This window comes from Cynoglossus semilaevis, chromosome 4 (assembly GCF_000523025.1).
Source record: "Cynoglossus semilaevis isolate Cse_v1.0 chromosome 4, Cse_v1.0, whole genome shotgun sequence".
In the NCBI taxonomy this organism is placed as follows: Eukaryota; Metazoa; Chordata; class Actinopteri; order Pleuronectiformes; family Cynoglossidae; genus Cynoglossus; species Cynoglossus semilaevis.
Window position 1 is genome coordinate 361,253 of NC_024310.1, and position 15,365 is coordinate 376,617.

Sequence of the window (15,365 nt, forward strand, 5' to 3'; positions counted from 1 at the left end):
ATATATATATATATATATATATATATATATATATGTATATATATCTATACACCCCCCCCATCTGTCGGTCTGTATTTACCTGTCTGTCTGCTCAGCCTCCCCCTCTCCTTATTGATGCTCTCATTCATTCCATTGGCTTAAAGCTGTCACCTTGATCTCCATGATGAACTGAGAAGCTCTCCTCACCCCCCCACTCTCTGTTCTCTGTTCTTTTTGCCCATTATTCCTCTTCTTTTCATCAGACATGGGCTCCTTCATCTGATCACTATCCTCTTAATCAAGTGCCATCAAATCACTCTTGTTATCCCGTTTCATTTCATCACATCACTCTCTCACCACCTCTACGTCTCTGTGACTCGCCCGGCTCCTCTCCTCCAGCCTGTATGGATTTGTGTCTGAGCTGGGCAGATCAAACCTGGTGGCTAACAGATCTTCAGCAGCTCTAAATGAGCGTACGCACAGGTCGACGCCTTGTCCCTCTCAATCACGGCTAACGGCCAAGCTAACTCCTGCGGTGCCTCCCCATTAGTCAGCAAAGTGAGTGATGGGCCCCACGAGCAAATCAGACACCAGAAGACCAGGCTCGGGGGCTGCATCCGTTTACCCAGCCTGTCACCCCTAAGGCTGTGCAGCAGTCGTGACAGGTGATCTCCCTTCAAGTGGGAGATCTGTCGGCAGGTCGTCACATCAGATCATCATTAAAAATGTTTTGAAATAGTTTTATTTTTGTGTTTATTTCTTGCCAATGAATATATTTGTATTGTTGGGAACAATAAATAAGTTGATTGTTTGTTTGTGAGACAGACTTTTACAAACGTATGTTTTCATATGTATTTCTGCCTACTGTTACACGAGGCCATTGATTTGTCCCGTGGCCTCAGGTGATGGAGCTGGAAGTCTGTCTCCTACGTCAGCCCTCACCTACGTCACTTCTCCAACAAGTGTTGGATGAAACGTGAACACGACCAAAGCTGTGATCAGACAGGGTTGTACAAACATTAACAACATTGATTTCTTCTTCCTCAGGGTGTGACCATGGTGTCTGCCTACATACCAGATGCAACCTGGTACGACTACGAGACGGTAGGAACATTTTCTATTTGTTACAAACTTTTTGTCCAGTGTAAATAAAACTTTATGTAAAAACGCATTCAGAAAATACATAAAACTACCAGATGAAAAGAGCCAGAAACAGGAAAATATTCATCTTAAATACAAGGTGAATATGAACATGGATGTGGAATAGACACACAAATGATCACACGAAACGTGATGTGAGTTCTGTCGTGTTCTTTTCTCCAACTCTGAGCAGAAACTCAGAGTGAACGCGTCTTTATCTGGTTTAAAGTGTAACGTTCAAAGCCGCGTCTCCTCCACACTGGTGAGGAGAAGGAGAAACGCAGATTGTTTTCTTGAAACGTTCAGCCGTGCCTCCAGTCAAGGAACTGATTACACAAACGCACAATGAGCAACAGAAATGATTACACGTGGGGGTTATCAGTGTCGCCCCACAAAACACGTACACAAAGAACATGTATCACATGAAAGCGTTCGCCTGGAGTTCCCTGTTTGAGAGTGAGAGATGAGGGTGATAAGACAACAGAGATAAAAGAGGTGTTGATTTCCTCTGGGACCTTATTTGGGCTTCACAGTGGCGACGTAAAGCGCCCACTGATCAGATGAGCGATTAGATGGGCTGTCTTGCCACTGGCCCCTGGTCCCAGTGGCCCCCAGTGACTGTCCTGGTGGGAGGACGGAAAGGCTGCTCTGTGTCCATGACTATAAATGGCCGTGACTGAGCGACGACAGTTGGGAAGCAGTTTGTGTTCCACAACAAAAACAAATGAGAACATTACACCCTGTCACAGGGACTGTGTGTAATTTGCATCATTAAAGGTTTGATTTTACAACTGAACTCCAGATTTCTTTAGACGACCTTTTAGAAAATGAGTCGACTGGTGAGTCAGCAATTGATTTAGTCGTTTCTGACCCTTAATCTAGTAAATCTAGTAAAATGTGACATAAAAAAACAGAGAAATGAATGGATATGAGGCAAAATAACTAAAGGATTAGACTAAAAGATTTACAATAATTATACAGCAAGACTTTATTCTACTTTATTTTAGGGTCTGTCTGTCTGTACGTCTGTACGTCTGTATGTCTGTCTGTACGTCTGTCTGTCTGTCTGTCTTCCGTCCATCAACAGTGTAATACTTTATTTTAGGGTCTGTCTGTCCGTCTGTCTGTCCGTCTGTACGTCTGTCTGTACGTCTGTATGTCTGTCTGTACGTCTGTCTGTACGTCTGTATGTCTGTCTGTCTGTCTACTTTGCATAAAACGTGTTTGTGGTCAGTTTTGGTCTTCAGTCTGAAACTATCGTTGACGACTTCCCTGATGTTGTTGAAGATGAGAACGGTGTTAATTGTCTGCCTCACTAAACTAATTTCCCTTTTTTTTTTTTTACTTTGCATAAAACAAGTCGTGAGACTTTTTTTTCCTTTCAAAACACCAACAATGAGAGGTTTAGTTTCAGAGGCTTTTTCTCTCTGATTCAGATGGAGAAATTGTCCCACCGTAAAAAGAGAATTGACCTGTATCTACCAGAAGACAAACTTGGTCTGCACATCAGAGGTGGAGCTGTCCTTCCTACTCAGACGCCAAACGTCACGACAACACACAGGTACACACACAAACCACACGTCCTCTAGTCCATACAAATGTTTTATTGACACAATTAGCAACTATGTGATGAATTGTTTTTTAGTCGACTTAATCCTATGGGTTTGATCGTAACTCTTGACGACAACAACCAAGCAGCTGGAGAACTATTCTGGGACGATGGAGAATCTCGAGGTATCGTTACTTTCTTTGATTTTAACTCACACCAGCGCGTGTGTGTGTGTGTTTTCACGTACATCACTTGTGATTTGGTCTGGTGAAGACATAACATCTGCTCATTTCTTGACAGACACTGTAAGAAAAGGGAACTACGTCCACTACAGCTTCTCTGTGGCCAACGTAAGTTTCCCTGCTGCATCAACACAGGTTTCTCCGTTCTGTTGTTCTGTTCTGAAGAATCACAGGAGACTTCACTGGTTGATCCATGTTCTGCTTTGTACAATCAAGAACACACACCCTCAGAACCCTGTGCCACTAGTTTAAAGCCAATGTTATTTAGTAGGAAACTAAACCAAACAACAATTAAAAAAATAAAAAATCTTCCAGAACACATTGACGTTGGATGCTGACCACGTGGGCTACAATGATTCAAACAACCTCCGGTTTGAGAGCGTCACCGTCCTCGGGCTTCGCTCTCGTCCTGTGAATGTCACAGTGACGCGTGTCATCAATGGGAGAAAAGAAGAGTGGACCACAGTGGTGCCAGAGACCGATATCCACTACAACGAAACCAAGAAGGTAAAGAAACAAGTGTTTGGAAAAATATAGGAAATGACCTTTTTGACATTTATGACGTGAAATCACTGGAACAGACACAGTGAATTCAGCTCTTTTAGCTGTGAACAGCCCAGTCTCCAGCAGGGGGCAGCTTTCTCTGACATGCTCATCAATCACACAAAACTGTTGACAATCTGTTACATTTTCATTTACCCCCCAAACAAAAGAAAATGTCCTGATGTGTTTAAAGCTGAGAATGATCTGAATTCAAAGTTTGTTTTCTGTTCAGGCGAGTTTTATGGAATACAACGTAACGATGAGAGAGAGAGAGAGAGAGAGAGAGAGCTAGTCACACATTTTCATACGAATGTATCAAATGACAGTTTTCAAGGAGGGGCATCCCCTAAGGGGAGGGGCTACTTTAGAGCAGACCCACAAGGAAAAAGACAAAAACAGATCAGAAGTAAACACTAAGAAAGAACTTAGTCTGTGAACCTGGTTCAAACCCGTCCACGTCCACAGCCACAGCCACGTCCACAGCAGACATGAGGAAGATGTGGGTGAGTGTTCAGACAAATCACCTTGGGGGGGGGTTGATGCATGTTGGATGTCTTACATTTTCCCTTGTTTCGTGGAAATTCCTGTCACAACCATTTTATTTGACCTAGTCCTTTATTTCAGTGCAGGCTGCGTCAGGAACGTCATCCATCTTTAAAACTGGAGCAAATCACGAGGCACAATATTTCTGTGGCCAAGAATCTCGTTTTTCTTCTTTACTTCTGACATCTTTATTTAAGGATTGTTTTTCAACAGAAATGAAAACTTTTTCTCTGTTCTCCTTAAGTTTAACAGGATCATTCACACGATGCTGGAGTTAAATAACTCCCTCCTGTGTGTGTGTAACAGCTCCCCTACAGGAGGGTTAAAGAATGACTCATTATCTCCAACAGGAGATGATAAAATAGTCTACACTCAGACAGGTCTACACTCAGGTCTACAATCCGGTCTACACTCAGACAGGTCTACAGACGTTGTGCTCTCCGTCTCTGATACAACCCCTTGTCTGTCCTGCTCTCTGATAGGTCCTCCTCCTCACTGGCCTCTCGATGACTCTGGGAGAGTCCTATACAGTGCACTGGGAACTGCGGGATAGTTTGAACTGCCATCCAGAGGAGGACGCCAACGAAGCCAATTGCACAGCCAGAGGCTGCATCTGGGGGGTAAAGAGTGTCATGACTATGTCCCACAGACCAACAGAATCACCCACTGGAACGGTCTGTAAAGTCACATGCTCTCTTTCTCCTTTGTGAAGCCGAGCAGCATCACAGGCGAACCGTGGTGCATCTACCCGAAAGACTATGGTTACACCGCTGAAAGAGTGGAAGAAACAGACTCAGGCATCTCGGTTAACATCACTCGCAACAAGAAATATGGGAGCAGCGGTCGGCCCGGGTCACCTGACATAGACAATCTCCGTGTCCAGATAACATACCACTCCAGTGACATGCTCCAGTTTAAGGTTCAGATGTTTCTGTCGTCTGTTTTACCTCAACACATTTAACCATGCTTTTTTTTTGTATGAAGTTTTTTTTTTCTTTTTTTTAACTCTGTCAGATCTGGGATCCAACCACTGATCGTTATGAAGTTCCTGTACCATTATCTGTTCCTGCTACACCTGAAACTGATGAGAACAAGAGGCTTTATAAAGTTCTGACTACGTCAAACCCGTTTGGAATCAAGATCATTAGGAAAAGCACAGGGACAACGATGTGGGTTCTTATCTGAATTCTCTTCTTGTTTAAATTCATATTTTGGTTTATTTTAATTTCCTAAATTATGTTCATTCGGTGTTTTAATTGTAAATTATTCTTTCTCCTCAGCTGGGACTCTTCTCTGCCAGGGTTTACTTTCTCAGACCTTTTTATTCAGATCTCAACTCGACTGTCCTCAGAGTTTGTCTACGGCTTTGGAGAGACAGAACATCCGACCTACAAGCACGACCTCACCTACCACACCTGGGGCATGTTCTCCAAGGATCAGCCGCCTGGTGTGAGTATGGATAAACAGACACACATACATACAGTTAAAATCAATCGACACCTCATTCTCAAAACATCTATAAAAGTCTTAACATCTGAAACACCTGACACAACGTACCTATACCACATCAGACTGATTTTTTACAAACCAAAATATGAGACTAACGGAGTCTGACCAGCTCAAGGGTTTCCCTCCATTACAGACCGCCTCCCCTTCTGCTTTCCTTCTCTTCATCCCGTCCAATCATCTCTCCAGAAGGAGCTCTGCTGAATGAACCGCCCACCCATTACATATGTGTAATTAGAGAAATCAGCTCCACACACATTCTTCCTGTTATTGTCCAGTTTGTGAGGACACACAACAATAAAACCATTTATTGGTATAAATAATTAAATTGATCCTATTTTTAACAGCACCGTCACCAACTACGTTCTCTCTCCTGACAACCATCACAAATACTTTCAGTAAAGTTGTTTTGTTTGTTTTAAAACCTAAGAAACTAAAAGTACCTCCTCAAACGATCACTCTGCCTCTCTGCTGCAGTACAAGATGAACTGCTACGGGGTCCATCCCTTTTATATGGGCCTGGAGAACACAGCTGATGCTCACGGTGTGCTGCTGCTGAATAGCAATGCTATGGGTGAGCGATCACACACACACACACACACACACACACACACATGCAGGTACACTAGTTTTTATGCAGTAAATACTCCTTGACCCCAAACCCTTCACCAATATCTCTGTGGCGTTAGCGTTAGCGTTAGCTCCACCTTAAGTCCATTCCACAATGACAGAACATGTGTGGCCGTAACAAGGAAACACTGAAGCCCAGTTCAGGACGTGATGAACACATGACCCTCTGATGAGGTCATAGAAGAAGAACGTCCTCTGTTGTCAGCAGAGGAGCCTGGAAACAACCAGATAAAGACTCTAAAAGATTCTGTCTCGGCACAAACCCAGAAGAACTAACACCAACTGCAGAACTGTTACTGAGAACGTTCCTAATTCTGCCTCCAGATGTGACTCTCCAGCCGATCCCAGCAGTCACCTACCGAACAGTGGGAGGCATTCTAGATTTCTTCGTTGTCATGGGACCCACACCTGAGATGGTCGTGCAGGAGTACACCGCGGTAAGTCGTCCGCTCCTGTTTTTGTTCTTGTGTTTGTGTTTGGCCCTGGGCTGCTGTTGATGGACGACGGCAGCTGGGAGTTCCTCGCTCCACTGCACGCTCTCATTTAGCTGATCCAAACACACACACACACACACACACACACTTAATAGACACTGGCCCTTTTTTTTGGAAACAAGAGTTCTTTTTCTTTCTCTATAGTGAACTTACTGATTTGTTTTTCTTCTTGACAGCTGATTGGACGACCTGTTCTACCTGCCTATTGGTCCCTTGGGTTCCAGCTCTGTCGCTATGGTTATTCCAATGACAAAGAGATAGAAGATCTTTACAACAACATGACAGATGCTGGCATACCTTACGTAAGTTGGATTTTTATCTGTTTTCTTTAATGATGTCTGTGTGACATCCCATAATAGGAACAAATATCAGATATCGAGATAAGAGCTTTCATTTCCCTAAGGGAACTCCCGAGGAAATAATAAAGTTCCTTCCATCTCAGCAAAAAGCTCAAAAACAGATAATGATATTGAATTAATTTAGAATGATGTCGGATTTGACTTGAACTGAAACCTGTGACGACAAATCTCTCAGCCAATCCCAAAAATCCAACTTTCAACCAAACTTTAACTTTTAAATAAAAAATAATACAGTCTCAATTTAAAAACAAGTCTATAAAATAAAGCCCTCTTGTGTCAGGAACAGGTACTGATCCATTCAAGCGTGTTTTGCAGTGTTTCACAACATGGTTTACTGTATGTAGACAGTAAATTCACAGTGTCACCGTAGTGTATGAGAATGAGGTTCAGAAGTGGGATTTAAACCAACCAGAAAAGCATCATTTTTGACACTTCCTGATGGAACTCCACCAGGAACAACTGTTTCCTTTCCTTTCTGACTGTCATTCAGGTTCTGCTCTGTAGTATTGACCTGAAGTTTGCCCTCTACAGGATGTGCAGTATGCAGATATCGACTACATGGAACGTCAGCTGAACTTTGTCTTGGACCCAGAGTTTAAGAACCTTCCGTCCTTGGTGGATGACATGAGAAAAGAAGGCATGAGGTTCATCTTCATTCTGGTAACGAACCTTTTCATCTTCACACACCTGCAGTCCACGCACTGACCCGCACAGAATACAATGAAACACTTACTCCGTGGCAATGGCGCCACCTGTCCTCTGCTAATGGCATGGGTTTTTTGTTCAACTCTCCTCCAGGATCCAGCCATTTCAGGCAATGAGACAAAACCTTACCCTGCGTTTGAACGAGGTGAAGAGGCAGACATCTTCATCAAGTGGCCCAAAAACATCAGCAGTGAAATAGTTTGGGGGAAGGTAAGAGGACCAGAACAGACAGATACCCCCAGACCACGGTCTGGACCACGGTCTGGACCACACAGTCAGCCGTTTCACTGGTTGTTAACTCTTTCAGGTGTGGCCAGACTTTCCTAACGTCACTGTCAACACCTCCTTGGACTGGGACACACAAGTGAAGGTACCACCTCTGTTCTGGTGTATTAGCTTCAACGTCACGTCAAACATCTAACCAGCATCTGAACTACACAAAGACATGACCCGTTGTTGCATTTCTGCGTCCACTCTGTTTCTTCCAGCTCTACAGATCTTACACGGCCTTCCCTGATTTCTTCCGTGATGAAACAGCACAGTGGTGGCTTCAGGAAATCAAGGATTTCTACGACAATATCATGGTGTTCGACGGCCTCTGGATCGTAAGTGACGAGAAGAAAAAACTCTGTAGAAATTTAAAAAATAGATTCAACATTCACACTGTGTTTCTATCAAACTCCACAGGACATGAATGAACCGGCCAGTTTTGTCCACGGCACAGTTGGAGGGAAGTGTCTTGGAGACCCAGTCCTTGAGAATCCTCCCTACATGCCATGTAAGTCAGATGAAGAAAACACACTGTGATATTTGGAGTTTTTATACATTTCTGTTTGTTTCTCTGTCTTCTCTAAAAGCCCTGGACTCAAGGGACATGGGCCTCAACCACAAGACCTTGTGTATGAACAGTGAGCAGAGACTGAGCAGTGGAAAGACAGTCAGACACTACGACGTGCACAGTCTGTACGGCTGGTCTCAGACCAAGCCTACGTACGAGTATGTGGAGCCTCCTTTATCACTGTGTGTCTGTGTGTCTGTGTGTGTGTGTGTTTGTGTGTCTGTGTGTGTGTTATGTCATTAGTTAATGAATGAACTGTAGTCTCTGTAATAATCCACTAAAACATTCAACATGAAACATTTATAAACCAGTGTGTGTGTGTGTGTGTGTGTGTGTGTATACAGACACACACACACTGGTTTATTAAAGTGTAACAAGTAAAGAAGATGTGATGCAGAGACACAGACCAGAGCAGCCACAACAGAAATGTCAGTGACTTCTTCAGGCGTCAACACAGAATCCCAGACTAACCACCAGCAGTGAAACCTCGTTGTTCTCGTTGTTGGAGACTGGTTTAGAGAGTTGTCAACACAGAGGCTTGATAACGTTTGACCGTTCTCTAGTAACTGGTAACTAAGTTACCCATGTCTTTTCTGTGCAGCGCTGTGCTGAACGTCACAGGTAAAAGAGGTATCGTGGTAACCAGGTCCACTTACCCCTCCAGTGGACGATGGTCCGGGCACTGGCTCGGAGACAACTCTGCCAACTGGGACCAGCTTTACAAATCCATCATAGGTAAAACATTTGAACCTTCATACTCCATGTATGACCAACTTAGTAGGTGGTCTGCAGCAGGGTATCATGCTGGGCTAAACCAGTGCAGGCTGGTGGGGAACGGTTCAGACTCTCACATCCACGAAGCAATGAATAAAGAATGAAGCAAAAAATAAATCAATCCTAGTTAGTTGGTAAAACCAGGTTACAAAAGTGTTTGCTACACATTCATGTTCACTTTGATGGAACAAACACTGTAGGAAAGACAACATGGTTCCATCTGGAGCAGACACCGTTGTTGAAGTGACAACTCTGAGTTTCCCTTTGTTCCACAGGGATGATGGAGTTCAGTCTGTTCGGCATCCCTTATGTGAGTACCATCGTCTGTTCTGGGATCTGACAAGGCATAATCTTATTGACGTGACCTTGTCCTTCCTAAGTAGATTACAGCTGCTACAATGATGTTACTCTGATCCAAGAACATCTTGAAATGCACAGTGTAGCTGCTCTGAAACGCCCCGGCCAAACCAGAGGACTTTAACATTTCTGTCACAAACTGGAGATGTTTTAATAATTAAATGCTGTCTGGGATTTTTCTGTCGTTTCTCCTTTGGTTACCGCAGCAACAGTTTGAGGAAATAGGTTTTTGTCTTTGTCTTTAACGACAGTCTAATGTAGATGCTAACATCTTCCTACTTCACGTGGACACTGTGTGAACGGCTGACGTCTCTCTGTCTCAGACTCACTCAGCTCCTCTGACTGTGTCTCCTACAGACCGGGGCCGACATCTGTGGCTTCTTCAAAGACGCAGAGTATGAGATGTGTCTTCGCTGGATGCAACTCGGTGCTTTCTATCCATTCTCACGAAACCACAACGGCTTAGGAAGCCGGGTAAGATTCAGTACAAATGCAGTGAAGGGGAGGAGGTGATGTGATGTGTGTGTGTGTGTGTGTGAAACAGCATGAGGTGCAGCGGGTGTAGAGATCAACCTACTGTGTCGTTCACAATCATTAACGATTCAAACTTAGACTGTGGTCACGTGAGACGTCGTATCATAAAACAACGGAAAAGTTCAAATAATCAAATCTTTTTTTGGCCTCTGAGTCGTCGTACGGTGGTGAGGCGTGAAGAGCTCTGTGTTGTGATCTGGATTATTCAGTGTCTGGGTGGATCAGCAGGTGTTAGGGTCAGGGTCAGGGTTAGAATCCCCCTAACCTGGTGCCACAGAGACGACCAAGAGGAGATTTTAGGTAAAAAGGTTCCACTGTAACAATCTGGAAGTTTCCACGACCACTGTAGGTTTTCTGCAGATGAAAGGATCTCTCACACACACACACACACACACACACAGATAGACCTGTTTGATGGTGTAGTGTTGTGGCATTCATTCTAGCAGTGACCTTTAAGAGCGTTGGAACACATCTAAGAAATCCAATAATGCCTGTCCGGGCATCGATCTCACCGGGCAGAATTTCTCCACACTGGAGTCTGCAATAGGAGACAGTACAGTGTGTGTGTGTGTGTGTGTGTGTGTGTGTGTGTGTGAGCGGTGGGATTCAGCATGAAATGGGGATATAATTGAATTCTCAAGGTGATCTGGGCGCAGTGGCACAGCGGCTAACACATCTCCACGCTGTGATTCAAATGGTTTAAAGATGACTTGGAAATGGGCTTTAAACATGCAGAAAACTGAGTGAAAAATCACACATTAGTGGTCACAGAAAAAAATGACCTTTGGCAGCAGGAGATCAAGTCAGGAGACAACGGAGAAGATGAAAAAAGAGGGGGGGGGGTCATGGACAGGACGATGTGGGGGGGTCTTTACTCTGTTTAAGACGGATGAAAGTCGTGAGGCGTTAGAGCCACTTTAAAACACGTGGTAACAGCTGATGTCACAGACGTGTGATAACGACAGTCAAGTCGTTCGATATCAGAACGATACCGATCCTGATATTGATCATCAGATCATCCCTAATTCACAACAAGAGACAGAAGAAGTCAGAGAAAAGGATGAGAGAGTAAGAAAAGTCATTTGTGAATCCATGTGGATATTCACATTTGTCTCTGTCTGCCATTACTCTGCCTCTCACTGCCATAAATGTAGCCATAAATCAGGTCAATTCATAGAGTCTCTCTCTCTCTCTCTCTCTCCAACGCACTCTGCTCACATCAGTTTATCATTTATCTCCCAGATTAAAAAGACTTTGAGGGAGAATAGTCAGCGGTGTTCCTGCCAAGCTGTGAACGATTTGGGAGATTGAATAAATGTGTTGGAATTCAAGTTTTTTTGGAGGGTTATTTTCCTCTGCTTTAAAGAACAGCTTCCTCCTCTGGATTATTCAGCTGGTGGAGAGTCCCAGAAAATATGAAATATGAGGCGATGTATTCAACTTTAAAATGACTGTCTGTCCTGTTGTGACATCACTGCCTCGGTTGACTGACAGCTGAGGGATGGAGTGTCCGTCTGTGTTTTAACCAGACCTGTGAGAGCCACATACATCACCGGTGATTGGCTTTGAGCCCGGCAACTTCTGGGAGGGGTCGAGACACTGCAGAGATTTAGTGTGTTTTCCTGTAGGATTTCATTATTTGGGTCAACAATTTAATTTACTTTATTACGTATAATAAGTAATAATTATTATAAGTAATAATTAGGAATACGTATTTTGAACCACTCCTCCAAGCCTTCAGAGAGAGACTTCAAGAACGTTCTCACATTCAAAGACTTGAGTTTTTCTCTCCGTCAGAGACAAGACCCCGTAGCCTGGAACGCTACCTTTGCTCAGGCATCACGAGACGTCCTCAACATTCGCTACACACTCCTGCCCTACCTGTACACACTGATGTACGAGGCCCACGTCACAGGAAGTACCGTCGTCAGACCTCTGCTGCACGAGTAAGTTATTTATTTATTATTTATTTATTACGACAGCATGTTAGCGTCAAAGTCCGTCTAGAATGTTATGAATTCAACACCAGTTGGAGGTTTAATACACGTGGTCGGGGGGGGGGACTCCCTTTTTCTTAAAGGTTGTATGCTAAGAAGTTGGGTAGTAAATGTTTTGAGGTTTTTAATTTACTTCAAATAAAATGACAGTAACTCTCACCGCCTCAGTGTCTGTGCTGTTAAAGACACCGTCAGTCAGGAACAAACATATTAATGCTCAGTGACATGGAGCGGGAGGGTCCGGGGGGGGGAAGGGTCCGCAGCAGTTGAACAGTTGAATTGTTTTCTCTCAGGTTCGTAACAGACAGAACTACGTGGGACGTCCACAAACAGTTCCTCTGGGGTCCAGCTTTACTCATCACCCCGGCTCTGGACAAGGTACCAACACACGTCAACCATCTGAACGTTGTTCATAGTGTCAACTAGTGGTCGTTGTGACACAGCACACCACCGCACCACTGCACCACTGCACCACACAACCAAACACTGAGCCTCCAGTGCTAACAGAGTTTGACCATTCAGGTGAACGTCTTCACTTCTTTGTTCAACGTGTGTTTGATTCCCAGGGCGTCACCAGTGTGACTGCTTATCTTCCTGATGCACGCTGGTACGATTACCACACGGTGAGTTACAACATTATCTCCGCCGTGTTCCCGTTGTTCCTTTTTAACGTAGGATGTCTGATTCTAACACGAGGTTCTGTCCAATTAAATTAAATTATTAAATATAATAATTATTTACAAAACTGAACAGAAACAGTGAAATCTGGACTTGAATTCACATTAAATGCTTCAAGGTAAAGTTTCAGACGCTGCCTCCAGTGGTAGAACTACAGTACTACCTCGAGATACGAGTATTTAATCTTTAGGATTAAAACTGATCACAGCTGTGGAAACTGTTGCCTGTTATGTTTTATTTGGTTAGTCTTTTATTAATTTAATTGTTTTTCTTATACAAGTCCAAATATGTTGGAGTGCGTGGCCAGATGGTGGCGCTGCCCACACCCTTGGACCACATTAACCTTCACATCAGAGGAGGATACGTCCTACCTTGGCAGAAACCAGAGAACAACACACACTACAGGTAGGTGTTCATGTACCTCTGTGAGCCACCTGTAGGTGTCAGCACTGAGGTCACCTCAGGATTATTAGACTATTCAGATTCTGATGTCACCTTTTTTTTTTCCTCTGTTTTTTTTAATCCAGTCGAAAGAATCCTTTAGGGCTGATCGCTGCGCTGAGTGATGATGGAACGGCCAAGGGAACGTTCTTCTGGGATGACGGAGAAGGAATAGGTAAAACATTTAACTGTGTTCTAAATCCACTGTGTCCAAACCTTCATCTAATCTGCTGACTTGTTCTCTCTGTTGTCCTCAGACACGGTGGAGAACAACAGGGTCCTGCTGACCTCCTTCACAGTTCAGTCGGTGAGTTCACTCCTTTGTCGGTCTGTCACGTCGTATGTCGCTCATGCAGTGGATGAGTGGTTTTTTGGGTTCAGACTTGTGTTTATTATTAATGAAGTCCAGCTACACAGTAATGGAAGAACTAAGAGTTTGAACAAATTCTCAGCTCAACAAAGAAACAGCTGTGCTTCAAAATGAGACACAGACAAAAGTCACTTTGTCCAAAACAAATGTTTGAGTGATCACACACTCACAGACACACACACACACTAATGACACAGGCTTTGATAAACACACACACAGACACACACACACATGCGTCATGAGCACACAGCTGTAGTACACACCCTGGCCTGTTCAGCTGCTACAGCCAAACATCTGTGTCTTTTCTCTGCCTGACATCCAGCTCGTTCCAGAGCAATTTCATACCTCCATAAAACAGACATGCCGTCTGACCGCCAAAACTCTGTCTGTGTCTGTGTCTGTGTACGTCAGTGGGTCAGTGGCAGATGATGATAAATTGGCCAATAAGAGCAGAGCTGCCTGACACTGTTTGGGACGGACATCTGAACGTTTGTCCGTGTCCATGTCTGTGTCTGTGGGTCAGGATGTATAGTGTTCTGGTTACAGGGACTACAGTAGGAATACATTACAGCTAAGAGTGAGTGTGTGTGTGTGTGTGTGTCTTTAGGGAGACGTAACGAGCTGAAAATGAGTCATTAGTTGGTCTGTGTGTAACCCTCTGCCTCCCCCGGTGGGAGACGGTGATTCTGGGTCAGTGGTTGAGGCTAACATTAAGTGGTGGCCAGTTCCTTCTCAGTTCGAGGCGTTCAAGTGTCAGAGACGGCACATTGTGACTTCCATCTAAATCGATTGAAAATGACGGTGGACAGAGCGACGACCTGAGGAGGAACCACGACGTCCACTGGCTGTAAAACTAACTAGCATGAGGAGGCGGAGCTTCACGGCTTCTTTAATGCTGCACTGACGACAACCTTTCTATTTATTTCAGAAAACGTTGACTAATAAAGTGGTCCACGATGGTCTGTCCCCCGACGACCAACTGACCCTGGGTGTGGTCAAGGTTTGGGGAGCTGGAAAGGTGCCAATAACAACAGCCAAGATCATGGTTGGTGGATCAACACGTGACCTGAAAATAAGTCACGACTCAGAGACTGAGGTGAGTAAGAATCCACGTCACACACACACACACACACGTACAGGTGTAGACATTTAAAAACTGCCACCAAAACATTTAAAAAGATTTTAAAATCGAGACCAGACTCTCAGAGATCGTCCTTCATTCAAGCCCAGCTCCACTGCAGTTCAACTCTGGACTCAGAGTCGGGTCGTGACCTGCTGAAAAAGACAAAGAAGGAACTCTTCTGCCTTAGATCTTTTTGACTTCCTTTGATGCCTTTTATCTGCTCGTTACGTCTCTGCGGTGTCAGGGTAATCGTAACGTGGCTGTGATGTTAAAGCAATAGTCGACGTCAGAAGAAGCACAAAATGTTGGACAACAAAAAAATGACTTCACTTCACAGACACTGAGATTTGAACCAACGTGTGTGTGTGTGTGTGTGTGTGTGTGTTTCCACTTCTCATTGGCCTTTGATAAAATATTCCTGTCAAGGTTGTGTTCTGTACTCAGTGCACTTATCAACAGCATGGAAACGATAGGTGCCATAAATAACTGTAGGTGAGAGAGTCCGGAAGACTGGGATTGATGCTGCTGTCGGAGGAGACAGACTGACTGACTGACGGGGGGGG

At 44.2% G+C, this 15,365-nt stretch overlaps 1 protein-coding gene across 1 annotated transcript in view; it reads left to right on the plus strand.

Moving 5' to 3' along the window:
* si (sucrase-isomaltase) overlaps positions 1 to 15,365 on the plus strand; it is a 32,962-nt gene that overhangs the window by 16,694 nt on the left and 903 nt on the right. The window contains exons 20-47 of the mRNA XM_008308426.3: positions 1,027 to 1,083; positions 2,556 to 2,680; positions 2,765 to 2,853; positions 2,969 to 3,018; positions 3,226 to 3,417; positions 4,479 to 4,616; positions 4,709 to 4,915; positions 5,011 to 5,165; positions 5,277 to 5,445; positions 5,980 to 6,076; positions 6,457 to 6,569; positions 6,803 to 6,928; positions 7,517 to 7,645; positions 7,784 to 7,900; positions 7,998 to 8,060; positions 8,179 to 8,295; positions 8,378 to 8,468; positions 8,548 to 8,686; positions 9,130 to 9,263; positions 9,578 to 9,612; positions 10,017 to 10,133; positions 11,991 to 12,139; positions 12,484 to 12,568; positions 12,757 to 12,813; positions 13,149 to 13,273; positions 13,396 to 13,484; positions 13,567 to 13,616; positions 14,608 to 14,775. Coding sequence (XP_008306648.1) covers positions 1,027 to 1,083; positions 2,556 to 2,680; positions 2,765 to 2,853; positions 2,969 to 3,018; positions 3,226 to 3,417; positions 4,479 to 4,616; positions 4,709 to 4,915; positions 5,011 to 5,165; positions 5,277 to 5,445; positions 5,980 to 6,076; positions 6,457 to 6,569; positions 6,803 to 6,928; positions 7,517 to 7,645; positions 7,784 to 7,900; positions 7,998 to 8,060; positions 8,179 to 8,295; positions 8,378 to 8,468; positions 8,548 to 8,686; positions 9,130 to 9,263; positions 9,578 to 9,612; positions 10,017 to 10,133; positions 11,991 to 12,139; positions 12,484 to 12,568; positions 12,757 to 12,813; positions 13,149 to 13,273; positions 13,396 to 13,484; positions 13,567 to 13,616; positions 14,608 to 14,775 — 3,183 coding nt within the window. The remainder of the gene's footprint in view (positions 1 to 1,026; positions 1,084 to 2,555; positions 2,681 to 2,764; positions 2,854 to 2,968; positions 3,019 to 3,225; positions 3,418 to 4,478; positions 4,617 to 4,708; positions 4,916 to 5,010; positions 5,166 to 5,276; positions 5,446 to 5,979; positions 6,077 to 6,456; positions 6,570 to 6,802; positions 6,929 to 7,516; positions 7,646 to 7,783; positions 7,901 to 7,997; positions 8,061 to 8,178; positions 8,296 to 8,377; positions 8,469 to 8,547; positions 8,687 to 9,129; positions 9,264 to 9,577; positions 9,613 to 10,016; positions 10,134 to 11,990; positions 12,140 to 12,483; positions 12,569 to 12,756; positions 12,814 to 13,148; positions 13,274 to 13,395; positions 13,485 to 13,566; positions 13,617 to 14,607; positions 14,776 to 15,365) is intronic.